The sequence below is a fragment of the Heptranchias perlo genome, chromosome 33 (assembly GCF_035084215.1).
Source record: "Heptranchias perlo isolate sHepPer1 chromosome 33, sHepPer1.hap1, whole genome shotgun sequence".
Taxonomy (NCBI): Eukaryota; Metazoa; Chordata; class Chondrichthyes; order Hexanchiformes; family Hexanchidae; genus Heptranchias; species Heptranchias perlo.
This window is the reverse complement of record NC_090357.1, coordinates 26186859-26207098: the sequence shown is the minus strand read 5'-3', so window position 1 is coordinate 26207098 and position 20240 is coordinate 26186859. Positions and strand designations below refer to the sequence as shown.

General features: G+C 45.9%; 1 protein-coding gene and 1 long non-coding RNA gene across 2 annotated transcripts in view; one reads left to right on the top strand and one right to left on the bottom strand.

Moving 5' to 3' along the window:
- dcps (decapping enzyme, scavenger) overlaps positions 1-20240 on the bottom strand; it is a 76094-nt gene that overhangs the window by 16091 nt on the left and 39763 nt on the right. Inside the window, exons 3-4 of the mRNA XM_067971092.1 lie at positions 16034-16179; positions 7983-8096 (exon numbers count right to left, since the gene is read on the bottom strand). Of these exons, the coding sequence (XP_067827193.1) occupies positions 7983-8096; positions 16034-16179 (260 nt within the window). The remainder of the gene's footprint in view (positions 1-7982; positions 8097-16033; positions 16180-20240) is intronic.
- On the top strand, positions 6085-8142 carry LOC137301548 (uncharacterized). Its single transcript, XR_010958308.1, has 2 exons — positions 6085-6319; positions 7608-8142. It is a non-coding gene; the product is annotated as an uncharacterized lncRNA (long non-coding RNA).

Here is a 20240-nt window from a genome sequence, read left to right as displayed (position 1 = left end):
GAGAGGTGATCTCATTGAAATGTATAAAATTCTGAGGGGGCTTGACAGGGTAGATGCTGAGAGGTTGTTTCCCCTGGTTGGAGAGTCTAGAACTAGGGGGCATAGTCTCAGGATAAGAAGTCGGCCATTTAAGACTGAGATGAGGAGGAATTTCTTCACTCAGAGGGTCGTGAATTTTTGGAATTCTCTACCCCAGTAGGTTGTGGATGCTGAGTCGTTGAGTATATTCAAGGCTGAGGTCGATAGATTTTTGGACTCTAGGGGAATCAAGGAATATGGGGATCGGGTGGGAAAGTGGAGTTGAAGTCGAAGATCAGCCATGATCTGATTGAATGGCGGAGCAGGCTCAAGGGGCCAAATGGCCTACTCCTGCTCCTATTTCTTATATTCTTAAAATTCAACAGTCCCACTCCTCTGTTCTTTCTCCATAGCCCTGCAAATGTTTCCGTTTCAATATAAATCCAATTCCCATTTGAAAGTTACTATTGAATCTGCTTCCACCACCCTTTCAGACAGCGCATTATAGATCATAACAACTCGCTGCATAAAAAAATGTTAATCTCCCTCCTGGTTCTTTTGCCAATTATCTTAAATCTGTGTGCTCTAGTTACCGACCCTCCTACCAGTGGAAACAGTTTCTCCCTATCTATGCTATCAAAACCCGGCATCAAAGTCATTAATTTTGTCTAGGTGTTATTGTAAATGGCTCCCTCTCCTCAGGTACTGTCCCGCTTCCTTTCAAAGCAGCTGTCATCAGCCCCCTCCTCAAAAAACCCACCTTTGATCCCTCTGTCCTTGAAAAACTACTTCCCCATCTCCAGGCTCCCTTTCCTCTCCAAAGTCTTGAACATGTTGTCACCGCCCAGAAATGTGCCCATCTTTCTGGCAACTCATGTTTGAATCCTTCCAATCAGGTTTCCACCCTTGCCACAGCACTGAAATAGCCCTTATCAAAGCCACAACTGACATCCTATGTGACTGTGACCATGGTAAACTATCTCTCCTCACCCTTCTCGACCTGTCTGCAGCCTTTGACATGGTTGACCACACCATCACCTCCAACGCCACTCCTCCGTCATCCAGCTGGGTGGGACTGCGCTCGCCTGGTTCCATTCTTACTTATTGTCTGATCGTAACCAGAGAATCTCCTGCAATGGCTTCTCTTCCTGCTCCCGCACCGTTACCTCTGGAGTCCCCCCCAAGGATCTATCCTTGGCCCCCTCCTATTTCTCATCTACATGCTGCCCCTTGGTGACATCATCCGAAAACACAATGTCAGATTCCACATGTACGCTGACGACACACAGCTCTACCTCACAGACACCTCTCTCGACCCCATCACTGCCTCTAATTTGTTTTACTGCTTATCCAACATCCAGTATTGGATGAGAAGAAATTTTCTCCAATTAAATATTGGGAAGACTAAAGCCATCGGCCCCCGCCACAAACAATCTCGGCATCCTATTTATTTCTCTTTCTAGTGTTGGGTCTTAAACTAACATGGGAGCACTTACAGACAATAACCAGATTAAAGGCCAAGTTAATCTATTAATGACAACGATGATCTGAGAGATACAGATAAATGTCACAGATAAATAAAGCAGCTAGTGGGAATACAGTTAGGGTGTGCCAAAAAATTTCTGCGGTTATCTGAGTCAATTGTATTACCCTTCGGGGTTGTTATTCTGACTGGCATAAAATGCACTCACCATAAAATCAGCTCAGAATGTCTCTAGAGAGGGACTCTTCATCTGCAAGTGTGACTGAGCAATGGTGCTACTGCTTGACATGAAACTGTTACACAGCGATTAACAGAAGGCTCACTCAATCTGAAACCACATCAATCTAACAGATCCCACCCTCCTACTACCAACTCTTGCAAACAAACATTTTTACCCTTAAAAACACATACAGCTTAAAGCTACTGGCTCTCATTACCCTGAAAATCTGAGACAAAATTCAAGACCTGTAACTGCTAGTCCCTCTATTACCCTCTGTGCAACGCACTCCCAAGTTACTTACAACTGCACTTCCTAAATCCTCTCCCATCCTGGTTGATCCCCCTGGTATGGCCCTCATCTTTGCTTCCTCGAGTCAAAGGGGCAGACTTCGGCATATCTGGCGCACAACTGGTTTAGCCATCCATCACCAGGTCTAGCTGGACCACATCAAACCTATTGAGCCCTGATCCCCTCTGCCAAAACTGCTCACTACTGCAGGATCATCCTGGAGAGTAAAAATAACCCCTGGCTTCTTTTTTCCACTACCAACTGTCTCCTTAAACCCCTCTCCCCTGCCCCCTCCATCCTCACCTCCAACAAGTATGAGGAGCTCATGAATTTCTTTATCACTAAGACTGACACCATCCATTCAGCTGTCTCTGATGTTTCCCCTTGCCCACCGAGCCTAATCTCCCCCAAAGTTCCCACCTGTCCCAGCTCTGAACCTGCATCTTTCTCCAGTAATGCTGGAGCCAGCAGATCAGGATGACAGGTCATCGACCTGAAACGTTAAATCTGTTTCTCTCTCCAGATGCTGCCTGACCTGCTGAATGTTTTCAGCATTCAAGATTTCCAGCATCCGCAGAATTTTGCACTCTCCAAGCATATCTTGGTCATGAGACCCACCTCCTGTCCCTTGACCCCCATTCCCACTAAACTGCTGACCACCCAACTTCCCTTCCTGGCCCCAGTGCTAGCTGAGATAAATAGTTCCCTCTCCTCAGGTACTGTCCCCCTTGCTTTCAAAACTGCTGTCATCACACCTCTACTCTCTCCTATGCAAACTAACCCCCCATCTCCAACCTCCCTTTCCTCTACAAAGTTCTTGAACGTATCGTCGCCTTCCAAATCCATGCCGATCTTTCCTACAACTCCATAGTTGAATCTCTCCAATCATGTTTTCGTCCCTGCCGATGAAATAGTGCTAACCAAAGTCACAAATGACATCCTCTGTGACTGTGACCGTGATCCATTATCCCTCATCATCGTCCTCGATCTTTCTGCAGCCTTAGGCATGGTCAATCAAACCATCCTCCTCCAAAGTCTTTCCTCCATTGTCCAGCTCAGTGGGACTGCCCTCACTTGGTACCACACTTGTCTATCCCATTGTAACCAGAGAATCTGCAGCAATGGCTTCTCTTCTTGATCCTGCACCGTTACCTTCAGAATTCCCAAAGGATCCATCCTTGGACCCCTCCTCTTCTTCATGTACATGCTGCCCTTTGGTGCCATCATCCGCAGACATGGGTCGCCTTCCACATGTACGCTGATGACAACCAGTTCTACCCCTCCACCACCCGCGTCAACCCCTCCACTGCCTCTGTGTTCTTACATTGCTTGTCTGATATCCAGTCTTGGATGAACTGCAATATTCTCCATTTAAACATTGGGAAGACTGAAGCCATTGTCTTTGGCCCCCACCAAAACCTCAGTATCCACGCCACCAATTCCAACCCCCTCCTCGGTCATTGTCTCAGGCTGAACCAGACTGTTTGCAATCCTATTGGCATCCTATTCGAATAGGCTGAGCTGACCTTCCGACCCCATGTATTCTCCATCACCAAGACCACCTCCTTTCACCTCCATAACATCATTCCCCTGCGCCCCAGGCTCAGTTCATCCGCCACTGATACCCTCACCTACGTCTTTGTCACATCCAGACTTGACTATTTCAAAGCTCTCCTGGCTGGCCTCCCATTTTCCATCCTCCGTAAACTTCAGCTCTTCCAAAACTCTGCTGCCCGTGCTCTGTCCCACACACCTGTCTCCCCTGTCCTGACCAATGCTGACCTACATTGGCTCCCGATCACCCAATGCCTTAAATTTAAAATTCTCATCGTAGTGTTTAAATCCTTTCATGGACTCGCCCCTACCTATCTCTGTAATCTCCTCCAGCCCATCAACACCATCCTCTGAATCTGGCCTTTTGTGCACCTTCCCCACCATTGGCTGCTCTGCCTTCTGCTATCTAAGCTCAATGCTCTGGAATTTCTTCTTTAACCCCTCCGCCACACCACCTCCCTCTCCTCCTTTTAAAGCCCTCCATAAAGCCCACATCTCTGACCAAACCTTTGATCACCCCTCCTAATACCTCCTGCTTTGTCTCAGTGTCCATATTTGTCTCATTATGCCACTGCTCAGTTGGTAGCACTCTCGCCTCTGAGTTGTGGGTTGTGAGTTTAAGTCCCACTCCAGTGCAGTACTGAGGGAGTGCTGCACTGCCGGAGATGTTGTCTTTCGGATGAGACGTTAAACCGAGAGCCCAGGTGGACGTAAAATATCCCATGGCACTATTTCGAAGAAGAGCAGTGAAGTTCCCCAAATATGTTCTGGGCGATATTTATCCTTCATCCAACTTCACTAAAACTGATTATTTGGTCATTATCACATCGCTGTTAGTGGGATCTTGCTGTGTGCAAATTGGCTGCCACATTTCCTACATTGCAAAAGTGACTACACTTCAAAAGTACTTAATTGGCTGTAAAGCACTATGGGAAGTGCTGAAAGGTCGTGAAAGGCGCTATATAAATGCAAGTCTTCTTTTTATGCGTCTGTGAAGGGCCTTGGGACCTTTTTCGACATTACAGGCGCTATATAAATGCAAGCTTTGTTGCTGTTGTTGTTTATGCAACTCAGTGTTAGTGCCTCTGCTGATTAGTTCTGATGAAAGGTCATTGACCTGAAACGTTAACTCTGTTTATCTCCCCACAGATGCTGCTTGACCTGCTGAGTGTTTCCAGCATTCTCTGCTTTTATTTCCGATTTTCAGCATCCACAGTATTTTGCTTTTGTATAAGTAAATAACACTTCATTAATGTCCAATTACCTTGTGTACTTAATCCCCGCTAATCTCCTCTCAGTGGTATGGGGTTACACCTTGCATTAAGCAGACTGCAGTAGCAAACATGACTGGAAAGAGGAAAGCCGTGAGTCTCAGCACTAAAATTGACTTCCTGAACAAAATCGATGAGCTGCTCAAGATGAGCCAGCACAACCTGGCAAGGCACCTCGGTCCTCCAAAACCTACTGTCTCGCACTTTCGATCCACACAGAAAAAAGGAAGACAACAGTTAGGATGGAGAAGTCGAGGAGGCGTTTCTCCACTGGTTTCGGAATGCACGAGGGAGGGATGCGCTCATCAGTGGCCCCTTCTAGCCTCAAAGGCCAAGCAGTTGGTCGAAGCATTTGGAAAGCCTGATTGTAATGCCTCGGAGGGCTGGCATCAGAGACGGATGTCTCTCCACAACACAGTGTCCCGCCGGGCACACGGGGAAAGCTTAACTCAGGAGCAGAAGTGTGGACGGAAAACGTGCTGCCTGGGGTCCTCAAAGAATACGAACCATGGGACATCTTTAATTGTGACGAGACTGGTGTTTTCTATAGGTGTGTTGGATATGACACTCTCGCCCTCAAAGGTGAAGCTCTGCTTGGCCAAAAGAAAGGATTTCCGCTATGGCCCGCTGTAACATGGATGGCACTGAGAAATGCGATCTATTGGTGATTGGCAAGTCGCAGACCTCGTGCTGTTTTAGAGAAGATCACCACCTGCCAGTGACTCACCGTGCGAATAAGATTGCCCGGATGACTGCCAAAATTTGTCTTGAATGTGTACGTCTGGGGGATCACAACTATGAGATCGCAGAGTTGTCCTGATTCTAGATACCTTTTCTGGATACCCTCGCGTCCCTGGGCTGAGAAACATCTGACTTGTATTCCTTGCCGTCAACATCGCCTGTCTGATCTGACTTGTATTCCTCCCCGTCAACACCGCCTGTCTGATCTGACTTGTACTCCTCCCTGCCAACACCGCCTGTCTGATCTGACTTGTATTCCCCCCTGCCAACACCGCCTGTCTGATCCAGCCCTTGGACCAGGGCATTGTGAGAAAGTAATCCCGTACCATTATCCAGCATGCTTTGGGAAATAGGCTAACTGAGCGCGGCAAAAGGTCATGCGATTGTTTAAAACTGGAAACTGATGGGACAGCAGTTTGAAAGCTGCCACAGAGCAGCTGGCTCTGGCATGTTATCAGCTTCAAGGTCTGAAATATCTTGTGATGAAATGGCCTTGTGGGTTGTACGCATGGGTGAGATCACGGAATGTCCAAGATAAGAGTTGGGAGCAACATCTTTATAAAAGAGTAATGGTGTTGTGCAAGCGAACTAAATAGGATGAAGGGGGGTTGGGGATTGTGTAAGACATTCATAAAAACCCAATATAAGGAGAGGCTGAGACTCCAATTGGTTTGAATTCTCAAGACAATCAGTGACGTCAGCTTATAGGGGGAAGACTGATCAACTTCTCCTGGCACAGCTGTAGTAAGTTGTTTGTTAAGAAAAACCTATGTATGTCTTATATCATTGCTTATAACTGTAGTAATTTGTATGTTTAGGCAAACCTATGTATGTTTTATATAATTGCTTATAATTTGTAGTACATATATGTTTAAGTAGGTGAATAAAACCATCTCTTTCGAGTTCAGTGGCCCGGACTATTTTATTTAATCGATACCGATTGGACAAGTAAGATTAACAACACTCACAGGCATCATCCACTGTCTGAAGCAGCATTATGTTAAGGCAATGAGAGAGAAAGTCTTTGAAGAGATGGACAGTAATGCTGAACAGACTGCATCCCAGTGTGTAAAGAGAATCTCTCTCTTGGATGCAGTTTGTCTGTTAAAAGATGCATGGGATCTGTCAATCAACAAACAATTCAGTGCTGCGTCAGGAAAGCAGGGTTTTCTAACTGGTGGCGAGACAAACGCTGAGGAAAGTGTGGCAGAAACGGAGACTGTGACAGCACCAGGTGGGATGTCAGAGGAAGAATCCTCTCAGCTGTGTCACCTTGGAGACCACAACGCTCCGTCTGAAACTGACCCCTATGATATTGCAGAGGTGGTGGGTGCAATGTGAGCCCAAAATGAAGAGGAGGGAGAACAGGAACAGGAACAGGAACAGGAACAGGATCAGAAACAGGATCAGGATAGTGAAGAGATCACGGTGACGCCGACCGACCGACGTGCACTCTGCGGTTCTCACATTGCGATGTGCTGTGGAGCAACATCCCGATATAAAACCAGACTGGGAGACCCTCAGAAAGGTGGACACAGTTTGGCGTCCCTACTGCCAGAGAAAGACAGTCAGATTCCAGAGCTCTTTGGTGGAGACGTGTAGGGCTAAAAGTCAATTTTATCATTTTTAATGCAGATAAATTTTTCATTATAGTTTTAATTTTTATAATTTTAATAACCTTTTTTAACATTTAACATTTTTGAACTTATGTATTTGACTGTGGTTTAAATAAAGCTAGCTATGCTGCATGCAGTCTTGTTTAGTTTATTCAATAGCGATCTGTTATATTCCTGTTCAATAGTAGAGCACTATAATAGCGCTATCCCTTTAAACCGTTCAACCCGTGTAGCGGGCAAATCGGTGGGGACGGTAATACGGGAGCAGTGCAGAGACTAACCACATTTTTAACAGTATGGGGGACGAGTAACAACTCGTTATCGGCCCAGGATAGCGCAAAGCCACAACTGCGAAAATATTCATACTTGTGGTATAAGAAGCAATCTGTGATAACCATTTTTATCATATATTATAGAGAAAAGTAAAACAGAAGTGCAAAAATTAAACTGCAATGAGTCTGTCACCATCCCGTGGCGTGTCCAAGCTTACTTCAACACTACTTCCCAGCCCGGCTGCCTCTACCCCTGAGAAGGACAAGAGCAGCAAGGTCACAGGAACACTATCACCTCAGAGTTCCCCTCCAACTCTCACATCATCCTGACGAGGACATATACTGATGTTCCTTCCCATGTGAAACCATCGTGGGTACACCATCACCACACGGACTGCAGCGGTTCAAGTAGAAGGCCCACCACCACCTGCTCAAGGCAACTAGAGATGGCCGATAAATGGCGGCCTTGCCAGCATCCCCCACAACCCAGAAGCCATGACATCCCATCCATGCTCCTACCTGCTTCTGATTCCACTTGAAGTCTGGAATGAGGATGAAACCGTTTTGTGGATCTGGATTTTCGTAAATTATTCTCTCAGCTTCTGCCTTCTTTTCCAAAATGTTGTACACCCACTGAAAGAAAATAAATAAATCAATCTGGGAGTGCTCAGAAAACCTGCATGACTGTCCATGAGATTAACAGAAGCCATTATACATTAACATACCAGTTGAGTGCATTGTTGTTGAGGACTGATGTGGATAAAAATAACACCTTGTCCTTGTAGTTCTCAATGCAGTAACCACTCTGAAACAGCAGCACACATAATGCTCCCCTTCAAATGCCACTATCCTAGACTGAGATTTCAAGTCTTGAAAGGCAGTCACTGAGCAGGGACCTCATAGATTGTAAAAGGTATAGAAAAGGGAATTCCTCATTACTACTTCAGGGCAATAGGACAGGCTTCAGAGTAGTAAATTTAGAACTAGTGTCAGGAAGTCCTTCACTCAAAGAGTAGTCAACACATGGTGTGGACTTCCAAATAGCACAAAGGAGGAGAACCCCCGAATCATTTAAGGAACAGCTGGATATTGTGATGGGGGTGGGAGGGAGGGATCTGTAGGTTCTTTCTGAATGGATGACTGAATAAGCCTTACTCTGATCTATCTTGTGATTATGGTCATGGGTTTAAGTCCCACTCCAGAGATTTGAGCACAGAAATCTAGGCTGACACTCCAGTGCTGCACTGTCGGAGGTGTCGTCTTTCGGATGAGACGTTAAACTGAGGCCCCGTCTGCACTCTCAGGTGGACCTAACAGATCCCATGCCACTATTTTGAAGAAAAGCAGGGGAGTTCTACCTGGTATCCTGATCAATATTTATCCCTCAAGCAACATCACTTAAACAGATTATCTAGTCATTATTACATTGCTGTTCGTGGGACCTTGCTTTGCGCAAATTGGCTGTCATGTTTCCTATATTACAACAGTGACACTTCAAAAGTGTTTAATTAGCTGTAAAGTGCTTTGGGTTGTCCTGAGGCCATGAAAGGTGCTATATAAATGCAAGTCTTTCTTTCAAACAAATGGAAGTCTATTTATTTGAGGTGCTTGCTTTTCAAAACATTGAATCCAATTGACACTATTACCAAGTAACCTGCGATCAAAGATAGTGTGCCCACCTTTTTGTCCAAAACAATGCACAATGAATCTAGGTATTGTACTCCATTCTGAGACAGAAACTTCAGAATAACAGGGAAGAAAATTGGGGGAGTGGGGGGGAAGCAAAATGTTGTTTTCTATCTGGTGAAGTTGCTGAAAAGTTACCGCTGTGTGACAGATTAGCACTGTAATCATTTAAAATGCTCATTCCAAAGGAGATTCTCCACTTCAGTCTGAGACTGCTGCCAATTACATTATGGGGTGGCTCAGCTCCAAAGCTTGGTTGTTTCTGCAGAAGCACACTCTTCAACAGAAATATTTTCAACAAATAAAAGTAACACCCTTACATCACAGATACACACACAGCATTCAGTCTACCTCCCAGTCACAATAATGAACTTAAAAATGTTGAGTGCAGCACAGAAAGCTGTTATAAAATGCTGCAGAACAAAGTTGCAGGAGGAGTGAGACCTCAGCAGAGTGAGGTTAGGGCTGGGGAGAAGTCGGACCAGGCTATCCAAAAACAACAACAAACAGATTGAGACATAATGGTGATTCTGCCCTCCTAGAGGGGAAGCTGCATTTGCAGGAAGCGTGGGCCAGAGACAGGTTTACAATATTGTAGCCTTCATTAGCTCGGAGCAGAGGACCCTGGATAGTCCCGTTCACCTATCACCCCTATGTTCCCTGACCTACATTGGCTCCCGGTCCGGCATTGCTGCGATTACTAAATTATCATCTTTGTTGTCAAATCCCTCCATGGCCTCACCCCTCCCTATCTCTGTAATCTCATCCAGCCCTACAACCATAGAATCGTAGAAAATTTACGGCACAGAAGGTGGCCATTCGGTCCATCGTGTCCGTGCCGGCTGAGAAACGAGCCACCCAGCCTAATCCCACTTTCCCGCATTCGGTCCGTAGCCCTGCAGGTCACGGCCCTTCAGGTGCACATCCAGGCACTTTTTAAACCCTCTGAGAGCTCTGCGTTCCTCCAATTCTGGCCTCTTGTGCATCCCCGATTTCCTTCGCTCCACTAATGACGGCCGTGCCTCCAGCTGCCTAGGCCCTAATCTGTGGAATTCTCTCCCTGAATCTCTCTGCCTCTCTCTCCTCCTTTATGACACTCCTTAAAACCTAACTCTCTGACCAAGCTTTTGGTCACCTGTCCTAATATCTCCTTATGTGGCTCGGTGTCAAATTTTGTCTGATAACGCACCTGTGAAGCGCCTTGGGATGTTTTACTACCTTAAAGGTGCTGCATAAATATTGAGTTGTTGTTGTATCAAGAAGTGTTTCACATTCCTGGGACACTAGACTACTGCTGGAACACCATTCACTGATCCAAGCTGGTACACGTATCCTAGTAGGTAGGATAAATAGGACACTGGAGGAGATTTCGTACTAGCAATACCATGGGAAGGGGAGCCAGCACAGCAGACAACTGGCTAAGCAAAAATTAGGGAAGGTAAACTAAGGATTGCGAAGGATGATCCAAGCTCTATGAATACAAGAAGGAAAGGAATAAAATGGATGAGCTTGATGTGATAGGAACATAGGAACAGGAGTAGGCCATTCAGCCCCTCGAGTCTATTCCACCATTCAAATAGATCATGGCTGATCTGTATCTTAACTCCATCTACCCGCCTTGGTTCCGTAACCCTTAATACCCTTGCCTAACAAAAATCTATCAATCTCAGTTTTGAAATTTTCAATTGACCCCCAGCCTCAACAGCTTTTTGGGGGAGAGCGTTCCAGATTTCCACTCCCCTTTGTGTGAAGAAGTGCTTCCTGACATCACCCCTGAATGGCTTAGCTCTAATTTTAAGGTTATGTCTCCTTGTTCTGGACTCTACCATCAGAGGAAATAGTTTCTCTCTATCTACCTTATCAAATCCTTTAATCATCTTAAACACCTCAATTAGATCACCCCTAAATCTTCTCTACTCGAGGGAATACAAGCCTAGTCTATGCAATCTGTCCTCGTAATTTAACCCCTTCAGCCCCGGTATCATTCTGGTGAATCTGCACTGCACCCCCTCCAAGGTCAGTATATCCTTCCTGAGGTGCAGTGCCCAGAACTGAATGCAGTACTCTAAATGGGGTCTAACTAGTATTTTATATAACTGTAACATAACTTCCATGCCTTTGCATTCCAAACCTCTTGAGATAAAGGCAAACATTTCATTCGTCTTTTTGATTATTTTTTGAACCTGTGCACTGGCTTTTAGTGATTTCTGTACATGGACCCTTAAATCTCTCTGCTCCTCCACAATTCCTAGTTTCCCACTGTTTAGAAAATATTCTGATCTATCTTTCTTTGGTTCAAAGTGGATGACCTCACACTTCCCTACAATGAACTCCATCTGCCACAGTTTTCCCCACTCATTAATCTATCACTGTCTATTTACAACTTTCTGTTCCCACCCATGCTATTTTCTGTGCCACCTACTTTAATGTAGTCAGTAAACTTGGATATACGGCTCTCTATTCCTTCATCCAAGTCATTGATAAAGAGAGGATAGTGTAGTCGACTGTGTCAAAGGCTGCAGAGAGGTTAAGGAGGATGAGGAGAGATAAGGCACCACAGTCACAGAGACTGTTGTTGTGACTTTGGTTAGAGCCGTTTCGGTGCTGTGGTCAGGGTGGAAACCTAATTGCAGAGATTCAAACACCAAGTTGCGTGAGAGATGGGCACGTATTTGTGAGGCAACAATGCGTTCAAGGATTTCAGAGAGGAAAGGGAAGTTGGAGATGGGGCAATAGTTTGCAAAGACAAAGGGGTTAAGGGTGTGTTTTTTTTGAGGTGGGGGGGCGGTGATGATGACAGCAGTTTTGGAAGGGAGGAGGACAGTGCCTGAGGAAAGGGAATCAACTGCAATGTCAGTTAACAAGGGGGCCAGGAAGGGAAGTTGGGCGGTCAGTACTTTAATGGGAGTGGGGCTGAGGGAACAGGAGGTGGGTCTCATGGACGAGCAGAGCTTAGAGAAGGCATGGGGTGGGGGGGGGGGGGAAGAGGAGATGGGGAGAAGCTAGACGAAGATGCAGGTCCGGGGCTAGTGTAATGGGGTACCTGGGGGCAGGTTTGGCTTGGTGGTCAAAGGTAAGGGGGAAGCAACAGAGGCAGCTAAATGTATAGTCTCTCTCTTGGTGACAAAGAAGTCCATGAGTTCCTCACATTTGTTGTTAGAGGCGAGGGCGGAGAGAGAAAGGGAGAGGGTTTTAAGGAGATAGTTGGTAGTGGAGAAAAGAAGTCAGGGTTAACTTTGTTCTCCAGAATGATCCTGGGGTAGTGGACAGTTTCGGCAGAGGAAAGTGAGGCCCAGTTGAGATTGAGGTGGTCCAGTCATATCTGGTCATGGATGGCAAAGCCAGTTGTGCATTAGATCCGCCCCTTGGACTTGAGGAAGCAAGATGAGGCCATATTAGGGTGAAAGACCAGGATAGGGGAGAGGTTTTACCAGGGACAAGGGCATCAAAGATGGAGATGAGGGAGTGAATGGGCAAATCAACGGCTGCAGAGGTATCATGGCAAATGGAGGGTGAAAGACTTGGCAGTTGAGAGTTTGTAAGTGCAGTTGCAAGCAACTCAGGGGAGATATCAGCTGTTGGGGATGTCAATGAATCAAACATCGATAGGAAATGTACAATGGGGACAGCCTGCATATGAGCAGAAAATACTGAAGTTGGGCAGGACCCATTTCTAAAGCAGCATGTGAGGGAATTGACAAGGGAGATTTACTACTAACTAATGAGGAAAGGGTGAGAAATATCTGCGATCTAGTGACCATAAATATTGTTACTTTGAGAGGATGAAACATAAAAGAAAGCCTATTAAGCAGTTTAATTTTAGACAAGCTAAATTTGAGGGCATGAGGGAATGGATAAAAAGATTAAAGTGGTCGGAAATATTTAGAAGAAAGGATGTGGAAGGAAAATGGCAAAATTTTAAAAGGATATTTTTTTAAGATGCGAAAGTAATTTATCCCTGAAATGAGCTGTTAGAGAAATACAAGTCGTGCAGGGAACTGAAAAATGACAGATGCGTTAGAAAGAAGTCCATAAGTTCCTCACATTTGTTGTTAGAGGTGAGAGAGAGAAGTTTTAAAAATTTTAAATGCTCAGGAAGGGAACCGGAGAGGGAGATCTAGAAATAGAGGCTGAGAAATAGAAAGAAATTAATGCTGAGGGAGAACATGAACAAAATATAGCTGTCAACTAGTAAAGGAGAACAACAAAGCCTCCTTCAAATATGTCAAAAACAAGCAAAAGGTATCAAGAAACATTAGGCCACCAAAATAACAATGACCCATGACCGAGGACAGGAAAGCTGTTGAAATACAAAACCACTACTCTGCACAAATCCTCACAAATGAAAGTGGGAGAAGTGCCAAAAATGAGGATACAGTTTATTGGTGAGTTCAACATGGAAACTTTTAAAACGTAAGGGAGCATTCACAGTCTATTCCTCTTAATTAAAAGTTACTTAATTCATATTATTGTGCAAAAAAAGCATCTTTAAATTATCAGGAGTAGTCTGCATTGAGCAAGTTCCAGAAACTCAAGATTGATAAGCCTCAGAGTTACAACAAATTTTATCCCAGGGTTCTGAGCGAGTTGGTTCAGGAAATCGTGAATCTCATCATCCACATTTTATAGAGCGCCCTGGACTAGGGTCACATCCTAGAGGAAGGGAAAGTAGTAAATGTGACTCCTATTTTTAAAGGGGGCTAAGGTCTTTTCTCGATTGTGGGGAAATTGTGTTACGAAGGGTTCCCATTTGGGGCTAGCGCCTGCTCAGCTGAGTCCGTATGAGACAACTTGAGGCTTAAGACTAGTGCACTGGTTAAGATGCAATGGCTCTTGCTTAAATAGGCGTGATGAGCAAGGAACTTCTGGAAGGCATTAATATCAGGGGGAAATTTTAATCCCATGACGGGCAGGGGAGGATGGGTAAATTGGCAAATATGCAAAACGCAATCCTAGCCCACCGCAAATGCACCTGCACCTGCTTCCGTTTCAACCACGGTGGGATTGAGGGTGTTCGAGTAACCCACTCTGGAGAGGTGGGTCCGTCATTATAATTTGTTATTGAGGCTCTGTTCCTGGGATTTTGGCAGCCATTTGAATCTAATGGCTGCGGGCCAGGGTTCCGGCTCCAGCAGATATGTGCTTTTCCAGCTTGTGGGCCAGGAGGAGCAGGACTGCTTCTCTCCGGCCCCCCAAGCAAATCTTCTGCCGAACCCCCTCCCTCCAAACACGCGATGTGTCCCGGTCCCCCCTCCCTCCCGATTGCCAGTCCAACCCCTCCCCCCACCAACCTGCAGTGTCTCCCGGTCCCTTCTCCCTCTCCCCCATCAACCCGCGATGTTTCCCGGTTGCCGGGGACTGTCCCCAACGGCCACCGGCTGCGGCACTTCTACTGCTGGCTTTCCTGCCTGCCAGCCTCTCAATCTGGCCGGCTGCCAGGCGGGAAATGGAGTAAGAAAAATGATAGAGGTCCTGCCGTTAAATTCGACAGGACCTCCGCCTTCCCGGCATTTCCAGGATTCCTCCCCACAAACAGGCTCCCCCGCTCTCTCCCCACCTCACTGCCAATATCGGGGCCCGGGCCCCTACTATTGCCTTACCATGACCTGGACACTAGCAAAGACGAAAGGAATGCTGCACCTAATTGAGGTCCTGCCCTTCATTTATCTAATTGACATCTGGCTATTATAGTTTCTGACACACGTCTGTCCAGTTGAATGACAGCTTGAAAATGATCCATGTGACAGAATTAATCCTCTTGATTGGTCACTAATGGTTTATCCCAGTGGGATTTAGTTAGTAGAAATAGGGGCGTATGTTTGCCCACCCCTAAATAAGGGTTCCAAGAAGGTCCCAAGAAAACTGATAGAAGGTTTATAGAAAGGACAGAAGGCTAAAGGAAGTTTAAAAAAGAAATGTAAAGATTTGAGATTCAGCACAGAAAAGGACAGTGTCAGTGTGGATTATGTACTAAATTTAAATGTGCTATTTATAGTATTGCAACAGGTAAACAGCTTGCTAAAACCATGAGTACCATGATTACAGACAGGAAAGCAGCCAGAATGATGAGATCTTTAACTAGGCGTGTCATTTATATGTTGAGAGAGGTAATTCTAAAGTTATGCCTGGCCTCAGTGAGACTACATTTGGAGCACTGTGCAATTTTAGTCTCCCCAGTTCAAAAACATTAGTTTATTGGAGGAAATGCGGATGAGGGTTGCTGGATTAATTCCAGAACTAAGGGGGTAGAGCTTTCAGAACAAATTAGCTACCCTGGGACATGGTCTCCTGAAAAAAGACCAAGGGGTGATTTAATAGAATATTTAAGATTTGAGGAGATTGGAGAATGTGGACTCAGAGAAGCTCTTCTGCCATGTATGAACTCTGGGGCTATAGCTTCAAATTAAGGACAACAAAAGAAAATGGTAAATTCAGGCAAAACGTTTTCAGTAGAAGGGTGATATAAATGTGGAACAGACTACTCTGAAGGGATTCAGAAAGGGACTAGACAAGTTCATGTCAGCAAATAGGATTCAAGGGTATTAGATCTGGAAATGCATCAAGATAATCTTGTAGGAAACTGGATTGGTCAGGTAGATGGACCAATGGGCTACTGCTGTATGTATTCATCAATTAAGTTTGACTTTACTTGTGTGACACTGGTTGGAACTGAGCAGGGGCCTGCCACTTCCCCACAAAGCACGCTCTTGCATATCTCCACTTGGCCAAACCAGCAGTGGCTTTGGCAGATACCTGGGACAGGGCACAAGCCTGCCAGCAAACCCACCCTCCTGGCTCACGAATGGCCCAGTAAGCTACAGAGCACATGAGAAAAGGGAAGGAAAAAGCAGAAAGAGGCATTTATTTACTTAAACACACAATACCTGAATACTGAAGGTTTGTGAATTAAGATGCGGGGTGCTGATGTTCATGTAGTCGTCTGCTGTTTCATGGATGAGGTACATCTCCTGCCGTAGATATTTCTTGATGTGTTTCTCTGTAGCTGGACATACTACCGTGGTCTTTATCTCTGCAAAGGAATGCAGACTTTATCTCAGAATTTTAAAAAGTAACTGGAAAGATGAGTGAAGTTAAGAGTTTTTAAAAATTCTCCAAGTAATCAATTGTTATTTCTTCCTCAATTCCCATGGTATGATTGCTGGGTACAGCATGGTCAAGTGGCCTGCTTCTTAGCCTCCAACAATCCCATTCTATAACCACCGAGTAGGAAGTGCAGAAAGCCCTAAGGTTAACCCCCTACTGCCCATAGGGACATATCTGGCCTCTGTTCATTGCTTGTCCATGAGACAATGGCTGTGGTAGAATCATAGATTGATACAGCACAGAAATCGGTCTGTGTTAGTGTTTTTCTCCACATGCGCCACCCAGTCTAATCCCACTTTCCCGCTCACTCCCCATACCCTTTAATATCCCACCCAGTCTAATCCCACTTTCCTGCTCACTCCCCATACACTTTAATATCCCACCCAGTCTAATCCCACTTTCTTGCTCACTCCCCATACACTTTAATATCCCACCAAGTCTAATCCCACTTTCCTGCTCACTCCCCATACCCTTTAATACCCCAAGTCTAATCCCACTTTCCTGCTCACTCCCTATACCCTTTAGTATCCCACCCAGTCTAATCCCACTCTCCTGATTGCTCCCCAGACTCTTTACTATCCAACCTAGTCTAATCCCACTTTCCTGCTCACTTCCTAGACCCTTTACTATCCCACCTAGTCTAATTCTACTCTCTTGCTGACTCCCTATACCATTTAATATCCCACCCAGTTTAATCCCACTCTCCTGCTCACTCCCATTAACTAATTCCCATTCAAAAGAATTAATGGATTCAGTAGCGTGTGGCAGAGATTGCCACATTCTAACCATCCTCTGTGTTTTCTAACCTCCTGTTTAATTGTTTTTGAGACCATTTTAAATTTGTGCCTTCTTGTGACCTTCTCGCTGACCAGTGATACAATCAATCACTACTGATCACTCCCCTTGCAGTGAACGGTGAAAGAAATCCTGCACCTCAGTACTGCAATATCGAGCACCCTCCAAAAAAATTAAACTGTCATCTTTTGATATAAGTGGTTTTGATTTTTTTCTGCTGATTCATTCTGAAACCCTGGAGTTTGACTTTTATTAAATAAAAACAGCTTCAAGACAAAACACCAAGATGCGAAAGTGTAAAGGTTTGCAGCAGCCCGAGCTGTACTGGTCCCACTTGTCTGGATCTCCTAATGTCTTGTATAGCTGAACAATGCAGCTCGACGGTGGACCCAGACACTTAAATATAGTCCAAGAAAAATTACTAACTCATTCCACATACCAACCATTTCCTGGCTGCATCCCAGCCAAAACCACATCAATGAAAATTGTGGCCCAAAAGGTCAGGCATTATAAATCAAGCAACTGAAAAGAAGAAAATAGCCAATGCTGGAAATCTGAAATAAATACAGAAAATGGTGGAAACAGACAGCAGGTCAGTCAGCATCTGCAAAGAGATACATTTCAGGAATGTATCCTTCATCAGTACAAAGTAAGCACCAGTCCTTAATAACATAGCGAGGTAGAAATTGGTTATGGCCCATCATAATAAGGTCAGAAGTGGGGCTGTTCGCTGATGATTGCACAGTGTTCAGCTCCATTCGCAATTCCTCCGATAATGAAGCAGTCCATGTCCGCATGAAACAAGATCTAGACAACATCCAGTCCACACACCAAACCTGGGCCAGGAGGTGGATCTTCATATCCGGCTGAGCGAAGCTGGAGTTTGCAATTGGCGCTGGCCCTGGTTGTCCACACGGTGTGGGTCTTCTGCAGCGGCTCCGGGACCGGTTGCCCTTGTTCGGATCTGGCTCTGTGCGCACCCCAGTCGGTTCAGAATCAGTTTGAGGTGGATGTTTAGGGGTCAGGGCGGGATTCGGGCCTCTTTGTGGCTGGGCTGAGTTTTGTTGGGGGCACTGGCTGGGCTGAGTTGGGTTGGGGACACTGACTGGGTTGAGTTAGGTTGGGTAGGGGGCGCTGGCTGGGCTGAGTTGGGTTGGGGGCACTGGCTGGGCTGAGTTGGGTTGGGGGCACTGGCTGGGCTGAGTTGGGTTGGGGACACTGACTGGGTTGAGTTAGGTTGGGTAGGGGGCGCTGGCTGGGCTGAGTTGGGTTGGGGGCACTGGCTGGGTTGAGTTAGGTTGGGGGCACTGGCTGGGCTGAGTTGGGTTGGGGACAATGGCTGGGCTGAGTTGGGTTGGGGGCAATGGCTGGGCTGAGTTGGGTTGGGGGCACTGGCTGGGCTGAGTTGGGTTGGGGGCATTGGCTGGGCTGAGTTAGGTTGGGGACACTGGCTGGGCTGAGTTGGGTTGGGGACACTGGCTGGGCTGAGTTGGGTTGGGGACACTGGCTGGGCTGAGTTGGGTTGGGGGCACTGGCTGGGCTGAGTTGGGTTGGGGGCACTGGCTGGGCTGAGTTGGGTTGGGGGCACTGGCTGGGCTGAGTTGGGTTTGGGGGCACTGGCTGGGCTGAGTTAGGTTGGGGGCACTGGCTGGGCTGAGTTGGGTTTGGGGGCACTGGCTGGGTTGAGTTAGGTTGGGTTGGGTTGGGGGCACTGGCTGGGCTGAGTTGGGGGCACTGGCTGGGCTGAGTTGGGTTGGGGGCACTGGCTGGGCTGAGTTGGGTTGGGGGCACTGGCTGGGCTGAGTTGGGTTGGGGGCACTATGTAAGGCAAGGAGTGCACAGTGTGCATGACCAAACTGCTCCCTGCCTTACATGGAGGCAGCCAAAACTAACGAGACGTGCAAGATGTACGATTATAATGCAATATTTTTTAAAAACCCTGCTGAGGATTCAATGGAGGTGGGGGGGGGGGAGGGGGAGAAGAGAGCTTTAATTAAACTGTTCCCTATCTCCAAATTCACTGGCTGATTCGACAGCTGTTTTGTATTTCTGACTCAATTAAAAAACTCTGATTGCACACGATTTATTTCTGTTTGAATCAGAGTCATTAAGCTGATTCAACAAAAAGCTCAGGAGTTGTGAGTCATTCCAACACCATACCATGCTACCCATGTTTAAGCAGAAGGCAATAGCATCACCCAACAATGGAGCCAGTGCCAAGAAGAAATCCTGTCTCACATTCAAAGAACAGCAGCTAGATGAAATTGTAGAGGCGGAAACTCATGAATCAAGAAGCAAGATCAGTGTACAACTGAGGGAGATAGTCCATTATAGTGCAGACGTGGGCTTCATCTGCAAAATGTGTGCTGGAGCAAAAATATCAGGTGATTTCTGCACTGACAAGAAACGGGAAGACAAATGGAAGTTAGACGATATGAAGAGGTATTTATCAAGCAAATCATATGATTCTGCTATGGTTGTTCCTGGAAACAGAAATTATCGCCTGCTGGGATTCAGCTTGCAGAAAATGTTAACAGAAACTGCAACTGACAGAGAGAATAGAATGGACCTGATTGAGAGACAACGATCAAAGCCAGATGAAATAAAGATTCTCATAGACATTATATTGCTTGGAGTACAAATGAACAACTCCGTGCACTCTGTGCAACATATACACGACCACATGGTTAAATAGCGAGCTGGCGTAGCAAAAACTATGCCTTTGAATTTTTGGAATCAATCAACAATGTCGTCCATACAGAAATTATGTTGGAGATTCGCCAATCTTTATTTCATACATTAATTATTGATGAGAGCACGGATATTTCAGTCAGCAAGATACTTATCATTTATTTCAAGTTCAGGGAAGCAGCTTCTGCAGTGCAGAAGACAGCGTTCGGTGGAATTGTTAAGTTAACTTCTTGCAATGCACCGGCTATTACAACGGCTATCAAAGACTTCTACACTCAATCAGCTGGACATGATGACAATGGTGATGTTCATTTCAGATGCTGCTTCTGTCATGCTGGGAAAAAACAATGGCGTTGCCACATGGCTTAAGCAGTCCATTCCACATTTAGTACAGCAACACTGTGTGGCCCATCGAGAAGATTTAGGAACAGTTGATGTCTGGAACAAAGTACCAATGATAAAGGAAACAATGACATTGCTGAGAACCATTTATAAAGTCTT